The sequence below is a fragment of the Carassius gibelio genome, chromosome A23 (assembly GCF_023724105.1).
Source record: "Carassius gibelio isolate Cgi1373 ecotype wild population from Czech Republic chromosome A23, carGib1.2-hapl.c, whole genome shotgun sequence".
In the NCBI taxonomy this organism is placed as follows: domain Eukaryota; kingdom Metazoa; phylum Chordata; class Actinopteri; order Cypriniformes; family Cyprinidae; genus Carassius; species Carassius gibelio.
Genome location: NC_068393.1, coordinates 17,442,576 through 17,462,236, shown reverse-complemented (window position 1 = coordinate 17,462,236; position 19,661 = coordinate 17,442,576). Strand labels below are relative to the sequence as shown.

The 19,661-nt window shown below is 36.1% G+C and overlaps 1 protein-coding gene across 2 annotated transcripts; it reads left to right on the top strand.

Annotated features, from left to right (window-relative positions):
• Window positions 1-1,032: 1,032 nt before the first annotated feature.
• On the top strand, window positions 1,033-19,016 carry LOC127945063 (beta-catenin-interacting protein 1). Of its 2 annotated transcripts, none has more exons than XM_052541596.1 (4): window positions 1,033-1,204; window positions 7,619-7,733; window positions 8,779-8,869; window positions 17,125-19,016. In XM_052541596.1, exons 2-4 carry the CDS (start codon window positions 7,638-7,640, stop codon window positions 17,181-17,183), a joined length of 246 nt encoding a protein of 81 aa, XP_052397556.1. In that variant the 5' UTR covers window positions 1,033-1,204; window positions 7,619-7,637; the 3' UTR covers window positions 17,184-19,016. The 2 variants fall into 2 exon arrangements, with proteins under 2 accessions (XP_052397556.1, XP_052397555.1); XM_052541595.1 differs by having other exon boundaries at window positions 1,038-1,204; window positions 7,616-7,733.
• The last annotated feature ends 645 nt before the right edge of the window (window positions 19,017-19,661 follow it).

Here is a 19,661-nt window from a genome sequence, read left to right as displayed (position 1 = left end):
CATGAATCCAACTCAGGAACTTTAATGGCTTATTGTAAATGCTTATTATACATATTAACAAAGCTTTAATACAATTTCTATACTCTGTGGAATTGAAATGGGTTCATTGAAATCTGTCATGTTCATGCTGTCTGAACAACTGCAAACTACAAATTATTGAACAGCAGTACTTTATTATTATTGCATCAGGGAGTTGATATACTCTGTAAGGTTTATGTCAGTCATAGGAATATATGGGGCAACTGTAAAATCCCATTAAATGTCTCCTATTCCACTGTATTTAGAGAAAAAGAAAGAATTGATTATATGTCAGAAAACTGATCAATTGCAGTCAAAAGAACTTGAGCACACATTAAGATGGCCACAAAAGCACCTTTTAGATAAAGTAACCAAGACTGAAAAATAGTATGACCTTACACTGGCCTCATTGTGAGTGGGACCACAGAAAATATCAAGCTATTTAAGACAGGACAAAAACAATGGTGTACTGTATATGAAAAAGTGTATTTTGTGTATATTCAGTGCTCCACAAGGTTTTTTTTTTTTTGGTTTTTTTTATTGTTACTAATCTGCTAGTTAGTTCATGCTTAGGTAGTTCTCAGAATGGAATATGACTTTTCATTTCTAATGTCATATTATATTAAATAGATTATGTAATTAATATAATATAATATATAAAAATAAAGTATGAAACATTTTATTTTGCTAGATTATTGATTTATTCATTCATTTATTGCTACTGATCTGTCAGTTTAATGCTAAGGTACTTTTTTAGAATGTAGTGTAGAGTTTTTATTCCTCGTTATAATATATTACAAATATTTAATAAATCATATAATGATAAAATATTAAAACCTTTTTTATAAAAAAAAAAAGATCATATCAGCATTAGATCAAGTTTTGCATATAAATTTAAATATTTAAATACATAATAAATATAAACCAACCCCACTCTTTGCTCGCTCACTGATCACTTACTAAGTTATTGGCAATAAACCCAGTGTACGACAGCGTCACAGCGCCCTCTGACGGCGAGGGTCGCGCGGCGCAGCGGCAGGAACTGATTCAGCAGCGGCGCGTTCACGCTCTCGAGTCACTCCAGCGCTGCCGACTGTCGGGATGTGACCCCGGAACAGGACGCCTCCTTATACACAACACAGCTCACAAATACAACAAAAAACGACAGAATCCTGGACCAGGAGAGGTAAGGCGTCAAAGCGGAGGTGTTTGAGGCAGCATATGAAAATTACGCCCCGAAACGAGGCGCGTGTTGAAGGTGTTTGACTGTTTTTCTGTTGCTAGCGAGCTAATGTGTGTGTATGTGAATGGGAATTGTGGGAACTTCATTCAGGGCTTTGTTACAGCCTCACTGTCCAGTTTGCCTATTAAAACACCCCCTGTATCCTACGCACTCCAACTTTTCTCCTTTAAACACTATAGTCGTAAATAAAAGACATTAAAGTATCTTCATTTTAAAGATAAATCAGAGATATACGCGCGCGTTTTGTAACAGAAAGAGAGAAGAGGACTGGAGTGATTCCTGTCCACTAACTGACTGCTGACTAGCTCAGTTTTAGATACTTTGGACGCTTAAAATGTAACCGTAATCTAATTTGCATATTAATGACGTCGTTTACGATCTATACACGTTGTACTGTTTACCTTCTTGGCTTTTATTGTAGACCGTTTGCAGCACATGAATCTGCGGCTGTGAATGCACAGATATGTTTAAATGGTTGAGTTCATTTGCTTTTAATAAAATAAAAATAATAATAAAACATTCCAACCTGATTCTATAAATACAGCACTTTTATGACGAGTTTTTGTGTTTTCTTGCATCAATTTAATATTTATAGGTTTATTTGTTCTTCTCAGTTCATAAAGAATCTCAGTCACTTGTGCCACATTATCATGTCTTGTGGCAATGATAGGCTATTTTTAGTCTCTCCACACCCTAAACTCATTGTGAATACAGAATACATCTGTTTGGCTCACATTCGGCTGTGAAACTGGCAGTCTGCCTGTAGTGGGCACTTGAACCGCGCTGGGCTTCGAGAGCTGACGGGACAGGGCAGGGCCAGCTACTTGTGAACTTGGAAGTGAAACTGTTTTTTCTTAAGTCTTCGCATTCTCCTGAGGGATTCTGACTCTTTGAATCCAAGAAAGACGGTTCTCCTCCTTTATGGCAGGGAGGCAGGTGCGGCTCATGGACCGCTCAACCTCTCCGTCCCGAAGGGAGATCATCAGCTGCTTTTGAGCTACAAGCTTAGGCATGGACTAAGACCTCCTGCCAAGCCAAGCCTTATCACATTTTTTTTGTTGTTGTTGTGGGGAGCCCAGCCCCCCTGGTGTTGCTTGACATCCCACCACCCCCTCTCTTTTCTGTTCGTCAGACATAACACAGGCTGGGTTTATGCCTTACAGGCCTGCTCATACATGATCAAGGCTTGGATCCAGGCTTAAATCAGCTTCGCTGGCTGCAAATGTGGCTTCTTTCTGTGGCAATTAGCGAAATCCTATTTGGCTTGCTTTAAATTTTCAGTGGTCGGCTTCCTTTGACTTTGAAGAATTTTGTTTGCGCACTATTAATGATCCTCAATCCTTTTCTGGCAATATTACATTTAACTAAATTTAAAAAAGTCTATATATGATAAAAAATAATATATATATATATATATATATATATATATATATATATATATATATATATATATATATATATATATAATGTATGTGTGTGTGTGTGTGTGTGTCATAAAATATATATAGATATATTTTATTTAAATATTTTATTAGATTTTAATTATTTTTACCTGGTTTAAATCTCAGACAAATTAGCCATGCCTTAGCAGGATAGGCCTGACTTCCTGTCTTGAAATATAGTGTGAGCCTATTTAGTTTATGGAGGGAATTGTCTTGTCATGGTTTTATATAGCTGTATATCTCTGACAGCCGGTGCAGCAGTGATCCCAAAGGGAGCTTCCCACTGCAGTGGGGTTTGTATTGTGATTCATGACAAGCGCTCTGGTGAATGACAACCATCTTATGAAACACTAGATGGATTTGAATACAGAGGCAATGCATTGACAAAATAAGCTTCACTTCAAAAAGTTTCACACCCTGTCATAAAAAATGTGTTATTTAAAGGGTGAAATTATATATATATTTTTATTTAAACTGTTGAAATTCTTAAGAATCATTCCTTAAATGTTCTTATATGCTTTTTAACTTTGAAGACTAAAAAACATTTTTATGGTTTGTCAAATTTAATTTATTTTTGTGTTGACTATTTTTGGATTCACAGGGATTGCATTGCTGGGTCATGCTTCATGCATTGCTAACGAGTCATGACCTAGTTATCAGTCATACCAGCTCTGGCTCCCTCATCTCCATTGTTGTTAAATACACTAACTATTGTTTCTACACGGTAAATAGCTAGTTTACCATAAAATCTGTTGGCTAGTGATTCTTGGTATTGATAGTGGCTAAACTTTGTAATTGCACTATATTTTATGCTGAAATCACCTTTTGTGTGTCTATTATTTTATTGTTTCATTCAAAGTAGACAGGAAAGTGGAGGGAAAGAGAAGGGGAATAAGGACAGTCAACCCGGCTTGTTGTTTACGGTGGTTTTTGGTTGTAATTATAATCTGATTATAACACACTGGATGTTGATTGGTCTAGTTTTTGAAGTGAAGTGAAGTGAAGTGACATTCAGCCAAGTATGGTCACCCATACTCAGAATTTGTGCTCTGCATTTAACCCATCCGAAATGCACACACACAGAGCAGTGAACACAAACACACACACTGTGAACACACACCCGGAGCAGTGGGCAGCCATTTATGCTGCGGCGCCCGGGGAGCAGTTGGGGGTTCGATGCCTTGCTCAAGGGCACCTAAGTCGTGGTATTGAAGGTGGAGAGAGAACTATACATGCACTCCCCCCACCCACAATTCCGTCCGGCCCGAGACTAGAACTCACAACCCTTCGATTGGGAGTCCAACCCTCTAACCATTAGGCCACGACTTCCCCATGATAGGCCACGACTTCCCCATATTGATCAGGTAAATGGATTTCAGTTTGGTCAGGGCTTTGTGGTTGAGGCAAAATAGGTCTCACTAATACAGCACCCACCGCTGGATCAACATTCCCTGAGATGGAACTGAAAAACTCCTTTCATCCCCTTTATTATTCGTTTATTTGTTACTCATTCGCTCCAGCTGCTCATGGAGAGGACGTGATGTTGTTGGACAGGATGACATGCTTGCTGACAGAATTACTTTGGCTGTACAGTTAGTCTAGTTTTGGGGTTTTTGAAGTTAGTCAGCATCGTCTGTTTCCACTGACAGGCAAAGGTTGTGTAACATCCTATGCCATGATCCAAAGCAAAATCCAGTGTCTTGGGAATTTGTTATACCATGGAAAACCATTTGTGCCAATTATGCATTAGATTGTGATTAGTTAATATTCTTGCTCCGAATACAAAAGGTTGTTTATTTATTCTCATATTGAAGCAAGTCTGGAGTTGTCTTTTGAGGGCATCTTTTTTGATGAGCTTGATTAGTTCTGGGCATTGGAAGGATTTTGATTGCTTTTCATACACTGCTTAAAAAATATTCAGAGACCCAAACAACAGGTCATAATTTCTAAACCATAGATCATGGCTGCAGGGATTTGCTCCCATTCCAACACAAGCATCAGTGATGTCTGACATACTGCTTTTTGCCTGCTCAATAGAAGGGAAGTGCACATATTCAGATGTTTCTTACTGAACTCATGGAAAAGATGTTTCTTGAGTTGAAGATAAATACTTCCTAATGCATGATTTCTGTCACATTCAAACAATTGAAGAATCTTTCTCAGCAAGCTGTTTGTGGGGATTCAAATGACTTGAGTCTATAAATAGAGCTGCTATCTGGATTGTGGATCTCCTTCCCGAGCTTCTGCACCTTCCCTACATGGGTGGTGTCAGGAGTCAATGATAAACTGATCTTTTGCAGTATCGTTGCTTTGGCTCAATGTTATGACCTTGCAGCAGTGAGATAACATCCAGTCAGTGACCAAACCAAGACTTAAATACTTTCGCTTTATCTGCTTTTTAAACAGGAGCTCTATGTTGTATTTTAAATTAAGCTCCAATTAAACTGTGGGAAACCAAATTAGACTAACTTGATCCTCGGTGCAGCCTTGGTCATGACTGAGCCAGAGGATAGGTGCTCTATTTTAAGCCCATCGCCACATGATTTGACATCTTCCACTGTGAAATCAGGAAAAGTCTTAAATGCCATCTGGTGGCATTAACACTGATTAGATTGAGTTTTTTTTCTTATAATCTCTCTTGGGGGAAAATTTAGTTTTAGGTGACAAGCTGCTGTATGTAGAACCATGCTACATAGAAACATGATTAAAAAACTTAAGGGAAATATAAATAAATATATATAAATATTGTACAGAAAATTCTTTAGTATAAACCCCCGAAAGACATAAATATAATTTTATTTAATTCATTTTTAATTAAATTTTATGTATGTTACAATTAAATATTAAAATTAATATTACTATTATGATTTAACATTTTGTTTTATACTTGGGCCAAACAGTTTAGGTGTGGAAACTCCTCTGACTTTTTTCAGTTTGCAGCATCATCGTGAACACACTTTATTTTTCAAAGCAACTGACAAAACATTATAGGTCCATAATATTGGTTATTTGCCATGAAATAATTATCGTCTGTAGGTAGGTGTTTAGAAATCCAGATTTCTGGTGTGCGTCCACAATCTCTTCTTTTCCAAGTTAGATTTTCCTAAATGTGTAAATATATATTTTAAAGTCATCTATTGTTGTGAGAGTGAGATGGGTTTGTCCAAATGCAATAAAAATATATTGTTTGTATCACTATGTATTGTAATCGTATGATTAACCTCAAAGGTGTATAGTTAATTTTACAATATGCAGTGAGTATTTCATTCACGATAGACACATCTTCAAACTATGAGAATATGTAAATGACTTTAATAATGATTTGCTCAGTTGTTACAGTCTATCACTCACATTTTCTTAAATCTGCAGACTTGCTCAAACAAAACACCTGCTCCTGAGCTGCGGTGTGATACACATCTAAAGCCCTGACAGATTATGGGGCATTTTTTAGACCTTCCTACCCACAGTCTTGGAAGAATGAAGTAGGTGTGTTGTCATGCACCGGCTCTTCTTGGGTGTTTGCGGCAGAGTTGAGCTGCAGTGAGTCTGCCTGCTGTCTGGCCTGTCTCGTCTCCAGCAGGAAGGACAGTCATGATCAAAAGCGACTGAGGGAGAGTGAGTCGTCTCCCCCCTGAAGGTGTGCCTGGTGTCACAGAGCTGCCGAGCTGCCGCTCCGGTCCCTCTTGTGTCTTTCATCTGCGAGCACTCCTCATCCCCCCACGGCTGCCAGCGAGACGCAGCAGAATAAAGTGCATGCTTTATTTAATATGAAGCTCTTTTGATGTCACGGCCCTTTGGTGACTGATGAGTCTGTCACTGTAGAGGATATCTGAGTTAGTTATTTTGCCATGGTCGCCCGTTTCTATACTGCTTTCTGTCTTCCTGGCTTAAGTGGCTTCAGATATTTAAGCTGTTAACACACCAGATTGGCCATGAGGAGGTACTGTCATTCTTCAAGTTAAGGCCAGAAAAATCTATCTGTCATGAAATAAAGGGTTGAACCAGCTTTTCTATTAAATATAGGCTAACCCCACATCAAACAAGCTGTCAGCATGTATTAGAGGCTCTTTGTGCAGATAAGAGGCCGTGAGACATCACAGGCTGGGTTCACTCACTGACACATTCACAAAACCCCCAGAATGTATTTGATGCCATTCATTTTGCTTGATTGTCAGTGCTTCGTTCTCTGGGTGATGTAGTGATTAGGTTTTTTTTAATTTTCTCCACATTACATTGATGTGAGATGCATTATTGCATTGATTATGAATTAGATGGTATTACTGCAGTCTGTCTCTTTGTTTTTGTCGTGATGCTATTTTCTGGAAAATAACATTTGAGGCATCAAATAATTTTGCAAATTGACTGTATTGTGGCTTTCTTCAGTAATTGTTCTTTTTTTGCTCCTCGAGGTCCTTAGAAGCGTTTCACACTTTCACACTGAGTGCAAGTCTGAAAATAGGTCATTAAGAAGTGAGGAAGACGAGGAAAAGCTAGGAGCATGGTTATATCTGCCATTAAATATGCATGAGGGCCATTTATGATACTGTCAACCTGCTCTATGATCTGAAGTCAGTCATTCTGTTTAATTAGAAGCTTTCTGCATTTGGCAAAGGTTACGATGGGTTTCATTTTTCTTAAACCAAATATGTTGCCTGATTGAATTAAGCTAGTTTGTAATGGGTTTTCTTCTGTATAGCATTATTCAGTTGAAAAAAAATTAAATGGAAATGTTCACTGCAGTCAATATTAGGTCTAATTCACGTTTCCAGGCCCTCATGCTATATATATATATATATATATTTTTTTTTTGTATAAAACCCAAGTAGGACTGTATTCAACTCATGAGTTCTTGAAATAAAATTTGGGATATGAATAATTGAATGCTCTCTTTGCTCTGTGTGCGGTTGTTCAGCAGTGCGTCAGGAGCAGGGGGGATGAACCGAGAGGAAGCCCCTGGCAAGTCTCCTGAGGAGATGTACATCCAGCAGAAGGTGCGGGTGCTGCTCATGCTCAAGAAAATGGGATCAAATGTAAGTGTCAGACTAGTGAGAATAAGACATCTTCTGATGTGCTTTAACCCTTTAAACCCAGTACCCCCCCCCCCCATTAAGAAATACATAATGAAAATAACAACCACTCAGTGGAATAACACAAAATATTTATCATTTTAAAGCTTTGAAACTCTTGCGTAGTCCCTCTAAAATGGAGTGTAACGCAGGAAACCCCCACGCACTAAAAAATTACTAATCCTATTTTCCATGAGCATTTTAATCCATTTATATCTAAAGATTTTTCTCATCAATTTATAAAACTGAAGAGGCAGATGTAGCTTGGCAAAAAAAATCATGTGACATTTTCACTCGTAACTTGCCACTTCATTTTCAGAAAATTTTCCCAATTAAAAACACCCCAAATTTACCATAATTTTATTATTAGATGCAAGACTCTCCTTGCTATGGTTTTGGAGTTATGAGTCTATATTCTTCTGTATGCCACTCTGCAAACAGTTTTTAAAAAACCTCCAGGGTGTTGAGGGCTAAACAAAAAGGCTTCTTTTGTTCCAAAATGCTGTAACTGTAACTTTTGGATACTTTATGCCATCACCACAAAATTTGAATCAGATACAGCTAACATGTTGGGGAACATCACCAAAAATTAATAACATTTGTCCCCTTCCTTATTTCTTACCTGAGATATTGAATTTCAATTTTTTATGTTATGCTCAAATTCATAAGCAGCAGGACAAATTCTTCTGTCAGGATTATTTCCCCACAGCTGCACAACCTTGGTTACAGTTTATTGAAAGACACTGTTTTCTTTAGAATAATCTGCATTTTCTTTAATAATAATGGAAAATAAGATCAGGGATTCTTTAGAAAGCAAATTGCTTGCATTTTTATATTTTCTTTAAAATATAGAAACCAGTCGTTATGAATTTGGTGACCCTTTCTTTGTTTCTTGAAACTGATCTTGGGTTTGACAGTTTAGTAGCATTTTAAGTGGTCATTAACTGGACACTAGCATGGAATTTAATTGGCAAATGTGAAGTCAATTTTTTTGTCCCAACTCTTACAGCTGACACCAAATGAGGAAGCATTTCTGCGGAATTATGCAGGCGTGGTGCACAGCCAGATGAGTCAGTTACCACAGCACCCGATTGACCAGGGTAAGACAACATTTACTGCCTGAACAGCTCAGGTCAAACCTTTACCAAGAACACTCTTATTTACTGAGAGCTGTGGTTCATATCAACAGCACATTGGAATATTAAAATGATTATTGTCTTTCTTGATTAAGTTTATAATTGGAAATGGTCCTTAAAACTGCCATACTTGATACCATAACTTGACTCTAGTTCATGTATAAATTGGATTTGAACTTGAAATAGGGATATTGTTAAACCTACTGACATGGTTATGTATATGGTTGTATTATATTATTATCATATATAAACAATGTACATTGTTTAATATTTTAATTATATTTCCCCTACCTTATTTTAATATTTTAATTATATTTGTAGAGTGAGAGAGAATGCGAGAGAAAATATGTATCTACTTTAAACTCAATGCTTTAAACAGTATTTCTTTATATTTTGGACAACATTGTGCTGTAGCTTGTTCCACAGGGGGGCGCTAGCACAACATAAATGTTTCAGGTAGGAAATTGTAATGCTAAATGTTGTATATTGTAGGGTAATTTCCTCTGATTTTAACTGAGATTATCAGGTGATCTATAGGTCTAAAGTGAAATAACGTCAATTGGTTGCATCATATACCATAGTAAGAATAAAACTGTAATGCTCGGTCTTAATATGATGCATTAACTGAGCAGCTTGTCATAGATATATATATATTATATATATATATATTTTATATATATATATATTTTTTTTTTTACGGGAAGAAAGAAGTTTTAATGTTGTGAATAACTAGTTGTGTAAAAGAATGGAGCACACATTTTGTTTTCATTAAATATGCAAATTAGCCTGGTTGTTAGACAAGGATACCTCTTTTTTTGGGAAGGATCTTCATAAATAATGCAGTAGCAAAAGAAAAATGGATGTAGATGTCACTTTGTGTTGTGCTTCTGGGATTTTTCCAGCTCAAATTACTTCTTGTGCAGAGCTTTGTGTGTGTTTGCTCCAACATTGATGAGTGATTTTTAAGATGTTGTGATGCTTCTAGAATAAGAAATGTAAATGGCAGCCCTTAGATGAAAGCGATCAGTTTCCGCTTGTGGTCTCCTGCAGTATAATGAGGTTGAGATGAAAGGGAGAACACACTTAATGAACAACAAACGATGAAGTACAATAACCTTTGTTTAATGCACAGACGAGGAGGGCCATCAGGAATATGTTCGTGGAGTATCACCAAGATTAGTCTGTTTCTATTAGGAGAAACTGTGACATCTCATTCTCTGGCGTACGATCTGTGTGAACCCTTAAATAAAGCATGTGCTAAAGGTCTGCTGAGGTGAACTGGAATGTGTTCAGTAGTACTCACTTATTTTAGTTCAAATTAAAGGGATAATGTAGGATCACGACACCGCTATCTGAGGATTTAGCTAATGTAATATTCTTCATATCTACACATGCTAATGCTTTCTCTCTCAAATCAGGCAAAATATTGCCACATCTCAGGGGACTATACTGCAGTTGGATGAATCATTTACGTATCAAGTTGTCTCAGAGGACTGCCTGTGTTTGTGTCCAACACCTTGGAAAATGAGTCACCTCATCAGACTACTAAATCTGCAGATGTGACTATATTTGTTTCTCATATTTCTTGCAGAAAAGATACATGCTACATGGCTTCATATTTAAAGGTATGGGTGTTCTGTAGGCCATTCAGATTTCTGGGCTAAATTAAAGGGCTGCTGTGTTTCAGTTAACAGTTTGGCAAATTTGTGAATGTAATAGACTCGGACCATGAGGCTGAACATTTCACTTTCTCAGTGGCTGTTGTTCTCTCATAGGAATAAACTTTTTTTTTTTTTCAAGCTGTACAGGTTTGATTGGTTTCTGATATTTGAAAGTGGTTTACACATGATCATCATATATTACACATTATTGGTGAATGGGCTCTTTGACTACTCTGAACACTTTAGCAACAGCCTGGCAGTCATACTCCCAAGCATTGCAACAGTTTTGTACATGCAACTACCACTCCGATTTTCTTCATAAGTGTACAAACATGGTATGTTTACTCCTTTAGAAGCTCCTAACCTGACACTTTCCCTGTTTACTTGTTTATGGCTTAAACAAACATTTGCGTTCGGGACCATCTAATTGGCTAATTAGCATAGACGCATATTCAAAGTTTTGTAATGCAATTTTAATCATATCTAAGGCCTTGAAGTTTAGAGGATGAAACTGGAGGTTGGTGTCTGGGGGAGGACGGTGGGCAAAGGAGAACTTTGTGAGTTCAGGCAGCTCAGAGCTTCAAACTCCTGAACTCATTAATAGGAATGAAGAAATGTAGCTAAAAATACATGATTGGGCAACTTTTTATTCACTCAGTAATTAGGTGACTACGTTGTGTATGGGAAAAAAATTTCACCTATTTAAATATAATTATAAAATAATACATTTAAAAACAATAACACAAAATAGACATTTTAATATTATTAATATTGATATCAGATACAAAATTAATTATGCATAATTTGATTTATGTAATAATATTTACGTTATTTAAAAATATATATTTTAAATTTAAATTAAAAATTATTAATTATCATAATTTAGAAAAAGTGTAAAAAGAGAAATTATATAAATAACAGGGGTTTGTGATATTTAAAAAATCCAGTGTGTAATAAAATATATTTTTATTTATATTTTAAGTGTTTATTTAAATCTAATAAGAAAATAAATCTGAAATCTTCAACATGCAAAGATGTTTTAAAATGCACTGTATCTTTTAACATTTTGTTTTGTACTTGGGATAAATAATTTAGGTCACAGGTTTGGGAAGCCCTATCATACTACTACTGTTATTATTACTAGTACTATTATTATTATTATTATTATTATTTGAATCCCAGAAATAATATATATATATTTATTTATTTCATTTTATTTTATTTTATTTCTGGGATTCAAAAGAAGCGTGACTGGCAGGCCGGTCTCTGGCTGAACTCTGATCCTCATCATTGGATGAAAGTCGACAGTGAGGCTGTGAGAGAGCTTTTGTGGAGGCCTTGGGGACTGAACATCAGAGGAAGTACAGTAGACAGTTTCCATGGTGATGGAATGGGTGGCGAGCGGGGTGTGTGAATGAGGGAGAGAAATAGACCTCATTAGAGGACCTTCAGTCCAACCGGATTGTTAATTACAGTCAGATGGTGTGAGAACAGTGCACTCGCTCGTTTGGTCCTGTCTGTGTGACACTGCATTTGAAAGGATGCTGCTCTTTTACGTTCCTCTTACAAGCTTTTATTGTCTTTGTTGTATAAGTGTCTGCTCTTTTAAAGAAGAGTTCAAAGCTATGCATTAGTTAGTGGTGTATTATCCATCTTTCAGACTGGCGTGGCCGAGTCAACAGTCTTTTGTCTTGTGTCTGCTGGTATAATCCCCAGACTGCACTCCATCAGTGGACCGATGTGACAGAGACAGCGCACTTAAGACCCTTCATCACTAAACCAATGACTCATTGCCCAACACAGAAAACACTCATTTCTCTTAGAGTGTGCAAACTACAAGCTATTTTTTACTTCTATAAATAGACCTCATGATGTCTTGAAGAAATTACTTTTGCTACGTGTCGTAAAAAAACCCATATAACATATTACATGATTTTTTTTTTTTTTTAATTGTAATTTTTTGGCGTTTTATCTTTCACCTGGATGTTATAAGTTGCAAATACAGCTGAATAAAACAAAAAAACTGTCCGTTTTTATTTCAGGCTGCATAGCAACAAAATGTGATTATTTTCTGTACAACACTGTGTACAATCTATGACTTATTTTTTTAAATATAAGGTATTAAAAGTGTATTTTATATTAAGACTGTTATGAAAGAAATTTCTGGGATCATGATCATATTTTGGCTAGTTGGAGTCTTTGTGGATGTAAAAGTGCCTTGCGTGATGCACACAGAAGGGTGGGGGTGTATGTGTGGTTGTGTGTCAATCTCACACACTCACTGCTCATGAGCCATCACTCCTGGCCATGTTTAAACCACACTTCCTGAAATAACCCACTAATACTATATCTGCCATCTCAATCCCTCAGCCGTGATCTGCCTGCAATTATCTTTAAGTGTGCCCCGTCTGGTCCATTATTACAGTATATTATTGCTATTATCAGATGATTCGTATGTGTGGGTTAAACAGTCTATAGCTGTTATGCAGGGAAAATTGTAAAATAACCTACATTTTGATTTAAAGGTGCACTTTTTTTTAAAGTCAGTGTTTAATGCCACTGTAGAAATAAATAGTTTTCTGTTTTATTATTATTTATTTAATTCCTTTTTTAGTTTAGTTAATGTATGTGAAATTAACATTTAATAATATGAACAGATCTAACTTTTGTAGTGTATTAGTAAATTATAAAATAAAATAGGAAGAAATGAATAGAATGTATGTTGGGGGTAATGTTAAAACATTAATTAAGATCAATAAATGTTTCATCATGTTAAATAATGTTAACAAATATAACCTTATAGTTCCAAATTATTTTTTGTTTTCTGAGGCAAGCCACACCATGTTAAATAGAACTACTTTTATTTATTATTATTATTATTATTATATTATTTTAAATTACATGGTGTACTCCTTCTTTCGTAAGGTAAAAAATATAGCATGTTCATGAAATTAGAGCTTATTTTACATGCAATCATTTAGTGGAATAAAGCAAGTATCAGAGAGCTCACATTCACAATTAAAACGGCTGTTGCTTCAGTAGACCACAGGTGTTTTGTAATATGATTATGTATTGCGATGAGTGTATTGTTGTTAGAGGTTGAACAGGTCAGTGATACGGGGAGGCAGACAGCTGCTGTTTGTTCATCGGTGTTTGCTGCCTGCTGGATTCTGATGCAAGCTGATTCTGAGCTGTTGCTAGGCGATGAATCATGAGCGCTCTGACGTCTGCGGCGCATTGGCTTGTGCTTCTGTGACACAGCGTGCATCGCAGGGAGTGGCTCCATCATAACGAAGCAGCCGGAAGATGGAGAGGGACATCTTCATCCACGGCCTCTTCATCCTCCCTTCACACACTTTCAGTTTAACTGTGAGGATTTTGAGAGCAGCCTGTCGGTGATTATAAAGCCTTGTCCTTGTCTTTGACCCCTCCTTACCATGACTGGGCTGTTACGCAAGCATTATGCAACCCTAAGATAATACAGGATCAAAGACATGCTGTTGATGGTTTAGTAGCCGCAGTCTCATTTTCATCATCACAGTTCATTTTTTTTTTTTTGGTGTGGGGTGTCTTCATGATTCTCCCACGATTCGGAACAGACAGCTAAACAAAGTAGCATGTAATTTACTAGAGGTTCTGACTAAATGTTAATTGCTGCAGACAGTATATATTTATACATTTTTTATTAGAATTATTTATTTCTAAATCTGCACCTCTTCTGTGACTAATATTAATTTCTTAATGATCCTAAGTGAAGTGAAGTCAAGCAGCAGATGTTAAGTGACCGTGTAAACACTACGGGCCCATTTTTTGGGGTGAACTATAGTTTTAAATGTCACTCTTTATAACACATGGCTTTCATCCTTTGCTGGGTTGCTTAAAAAATGGGGGCATAAATTAAGAGTATACCCACTTCACAAAGTTTTTTTTTTATCAGGTTATTATTCAGAGAGATTTCCCAAAAAGTATAAAAATGTAATTCAGTGCCGCTTTTATTAGATTCTGCTGTAAGCTAAATCATCAGAAAGACTGAAATTAGACTATTTTCAGTAGAATAAAATGACATAGAGCTCCCTTTGAAGTGTTTTCAGTAAGGTGCTAACACTCTCGTCTGAAGCTGAACTTCAGTGAACTTCACAGTCTCTGTATGCTAATGTTTCTGTTTACTTTTAATCAGAAAGGCGTCTTCCACAGAAAGGAGTAATAAAGATTATAATGAAGAATGTTCTAAGGATCTTCTTTTGTGTGTTAATATTATAGTCAAAGAAACACATAAGAGATGTTGTTGTCTTATAATGCCTAGTTTAAAAGATTATTTATGTATGCATGCATGTATTTATTTATTTATTTACTTACAGATAAATATTTTTGTAAACCAAATTTCTAGAATAAATAATATTTTAAAATAAACAAAAAATGTCAGCATAATAAATACTAAGATGTTTATGTACGAAGATATTTTCAATTCTATTTTTCAGTTGAAATGTTTTGGTTATAATATCATCTTCATTTTCATTAGAGACTCAGATTTACCAACTATATTTAAGAAATGTCCCTAAATGTAGATCATTTAAATTCTGTTGTGTATAAATGTTCAACAGTCCCATAAATTGGCAGTTTTGGAAGTTCCTTGTTCTTTTTGTTCTCGACCTTTACTGCATTTGTTTATAATTTGAATGGTTTGTGGTTTTCAGTGCAGCACTTTTTAGTAAATATTTCAGAAGAGTTAAGTTTTGGATAAAAAAATCCTAATATTGCCAAATTCTACAGGAAAGTAAACAGAATCATCAAAATACACTGGCATTTGGTGAAGTAAAAAGAGCACCTTTGTTGAGTACATGCTTTTTGCATTTTTGACAGTTGGAGTATCTTAAACTCCTGGAAAATTAAATGGGTCATTTCATTTAGAGGACATGGTGTGTCTGATTTTGTGAGTTAGAGTACATGAAAAGCAGAGGAAATTAACATAATAAATGAGGTCCATAACTAATAAGACACTGGATTGGCGAACATATTAGATATTGCGCTAGATCACCTAGACACATGAGCACTTCCTGTGCAGCAATTCCTACATAACTTTCAAAATAATCCAGCCAGAGCTCAAGGTTTTGCTGTTTATTTTGTGTTTACACATTTGTGGGATTGTTATAAATCCTTCTTCATCTTGGGACAGCTGGACCTACAAATCCTGTTTACCTGGTTTGCAGGGGTTTGTGTTCCTTCCCCTGGTGGCATCGTTAATTCAGGATTGGAATTGATTAGCGCCTTCCCTCGCTGAGAATCTGTCCCGAACCTGACTGAAATCACAAACACTCTCGCTCCTTCATTTAAACACCCCATGGACTTCCTGCAATCCGCCGGTGACATTTCCATGTCTTTAGAGGACGTCTCTCGCAGTGTTTGTTTTCCCAGACCCCATATTTCAGTAGATTTGGTTTATAGAGGCTTTTAGATGCGTTTCATATCAGTGTGGCACAGAAAACCTCACGCAGTGGGTGGTACTGGGGGTGTTGTGTCTCATGCTGATGACTCTGACCTCAAGCTGTTTATGTGAACAAACTGAGGGCTAGGTATGTAGGGGTATTCATTATTAATATGATCTAATTTGAATCTTATGAATGGACTCATTATGATAGACTGTGAACACCCATCCCCATAGTTCTCCAAGTCAGAGATCAGGGCAGCGGGAGTATGAATGTGGGAAATATTGATTTGAGGAGTATGCGGGGTCAGTGCTGTTTAAAGGAGACTCATCTTTACAACAGACTTTAGATACCTTGGCAATCTTTGAAATAGCATACTGCTAATTTACTGTATGTACTGAATACCCAGATGACCCACTACATTGAGCAACAATTTTACGTTTAAATTTATGCATTTCAGCAGTTCATGCATTGGACTTGAACCCATATTTCATGTGTTTGGGGTTGCTAGTGACTTGCTTAGATGCCCTTAGCTTATTTACTGACATTCTGATTAAACAATAAAGACATTTTTACTTTGAGTAAAAAAAAAACTAAATAAATCTGATGCAGAGATTTTAGAATTAAGTGATCAACAGATGTGCTACATTGTATTGTTCTGAATGTTTACCATTTTATATTGTGTGCATATTTTACATACTATTTAAAAATAATGATATACAGTATGCAGTATGCCTCTATTCAGAACATAGCCCTGTATTATGTTTTTTTATTTATCCCAGTGTTACTGTAATTTTTCTGACTGGAGTGTTTGTAAGGCAGACAATTGTAAGGCATTGTCTGAGTTTAATTACACCGCACACAGCCTGCTCGCTCTTCAGCCATTATAACAATGTGTGCTGCCATTGGACGAGCTCACGTAATTTGCTCTGTTGTGAAGATTGCATTCACCTTGTCTAGTAAAGCTGTTAAGATAATAGCCTGGAGTGTGACTGTATTTATTTTATGTGTAGTACTTTGTGCAATACGAATAGTGTTGAAATAAGTAATCTCCTCAGAGCAGCATTATTTCCTTTTTGACTGAAAATTTAAGTAGTTATCTAATATATATATTATATTTTTTTTCCCCATAAAGGAGCTGAGGATGTGGTAATGGCCTTCTCAAGATCAGAGGCCGAGGACAGGAGACAGTGACCTCTCGCCATGCCGAGTCACTACAGCTGAACACTACTCAACACTGTTGACCGATGGAGAGGGCGGAGCTTGAGATGAGAGAGGGGCGGGGCTCTGCTGCATGCCAGTTGCCCCACTTCCCTTCTCTTCCCGGTTCCCCTCTTCTTCCTCACATTAACTGTTACACTATCAGGCCCTGCGGCCACACTACCTGATGACTTACAGCAAACGAGTCAGAAAGAGTTCTGGTGGGTAAATATTAGATTTGGGTATTATGTTTAATTTTGCCATCATCCTTTTGTAAATGGCGTTTTATATTTGTTCCCATGAGAGACTTAATGGACCAAGAGCTTAATTTGTCTGGTCAAAAAGTATATAAATCATCTTATGGGTTATTACAGATGATTTTATTTTTCGTTGTATGTAGTTTCTTCTTTTTATTGTCCACAGGATCCTGCAGGTTAAAAAAAAAAAAAGTACCTTATTTTTTTCAGTTTTTTTTATTTGTTTAGTAATTGTACGCATCCTAATTTCATTAAAAAAAAAAACATTAATGTTGTTGTGGAGGATACTAAATTGTCAAAAAGGATGAGGCCCGTACACACTCACAGAACGATGTGCACAAATGACCTGATGTTTCATGATCTCTCTTTTCGATGTATGGATTAATGTGTAATTTCATAGCCTTTTTTGTACACAGCGTGAGGAAAAAAAAAAGTAGAAAAGTGAACGATTCGTGCCAACTGTGTTTTTATGTAAAATATTTCTAAAGGTATCTAATGAATGTCTTAGATCCTTATTTATTTTTTCAATGTCTTAAAATGTAGACATACACGGACCCCTTTTAAACTGCAATTCTGATTTGTAACCAATTTTTAATACAAATGACTTTAGAAACTGTAATAACCGATTTACATGTCAAATAGAAAGCCTCAGCCTGAAGCGGTGTAACAGGACATGCCATACTCGGATGTGAGTATGTGTCAGCATATATTTGACTGTCTGACTGAGTGGTGCTAGCGAAACACGTTTTTAGTTATTCTAATTGAAGTCGAAGATGAATATAATCTTGTGTGAATTCAGAGGACGCTAAATGAAAACCAAACCTTTTTTCTATTAGGACTTCAATTAAATCTTAGATTTTGTGTTTCGTCCTCTGACCTTTTTGGTAACATTATTTCATGATCAGTATTTAATGCGTATTCATGTTTTGTTAACTTGCTTAACATAATTATTGTATCTTAGTGTTTTGAAATGACGCATGCCTGCATTGTGGTCTCTGGTGTATGTTCAAGTAGCTCTGTAATGGTCACAAGAGCCTTGCTGCATTCAACATCAGTCTACACCTCTTTTCAATCTGTGGATGTAAGTCTTTTTATGAAAATGGCTTTTATATTTCTCGCTAATATCAGCAATAAGTATTTGATTGAATGTCTTCAGTCATCAAGATAACTTGTCCATATGACAGCTGCATTATGACAGGAACATGCATCTGATTTCTTTTTAACTGTAAATCTTTATTTTGTCTATGCATTTTTTTGTTTTTTTTTTGTCCTGTTTTTTTTTTTTTTGCATCAGAACCACACAATCGTGTCTTACACACACTCATTTCTGGTTGGGTTTGTGGATTTGCATCCATTGAATGTCACTCTGGATTCTTGTTTAATTCATTGACTTCACTGCATGTTGTCCGTACTCGCTTGAGCTGTTAAACTATTTAATGTGAATTGCTTTTTTTATTGTTTAAAATTCAGTTGAATGGTTGTTTTATGCTGTATGGCTGTCGAATTCGTCCCTTGACTTAAAAGCGTCTGAAATCTATACCAACTGAACCATTAAAGGAGTTGAAAACTGCCTGTTGTAGTGAACGTTTTTGTTTTCATTGGCATTGATTCTGAATTCATAAAGGATGAAGGACTGCGGTGTGTTTAGCATCTTCTGCGTTTGACATAAGAACTACTGTAAGCTGGAGGAAGATAATAAGAGCATATACTTATCTCTTTATGGGAGTGTCTGGAATCCGCCCAAGTTTTGATAAGATCCCAGCATAAGAAAAACAAGCAAGATTATGGAAATGTTTTAAACGTAAATACACATGCAGATCATCAAACAAGTTATGTTGTATGCTTCCTGTTAGGGTTTTAAAACGAGCATATAAAACAAGTGAAACGTTCAATAAAACTCAAAGCTAATTTACTAAATTAACATTATGCTGCATGATATCGACTAGAATGAGCCATTTTTAACTATTAGAAGGCGATGTCACATCCAAACCATATTTACAGACCAGCAATTATTGAGGTGGTTTATGCCAAATCAAATTAAATAATGAAATTTTTTTTTGAATATTTTCCCCTGTCATTTTAATATTGGCAGTATTGAACTATTAATTGCATTTTTAAATTTGACAAGAACAATACATTGTAGCTGCTATAATTTTTTTTTCCAGTGAACATACAGTATTTATGACTCAAAATTCATAATTTGGGGGAAATGAGA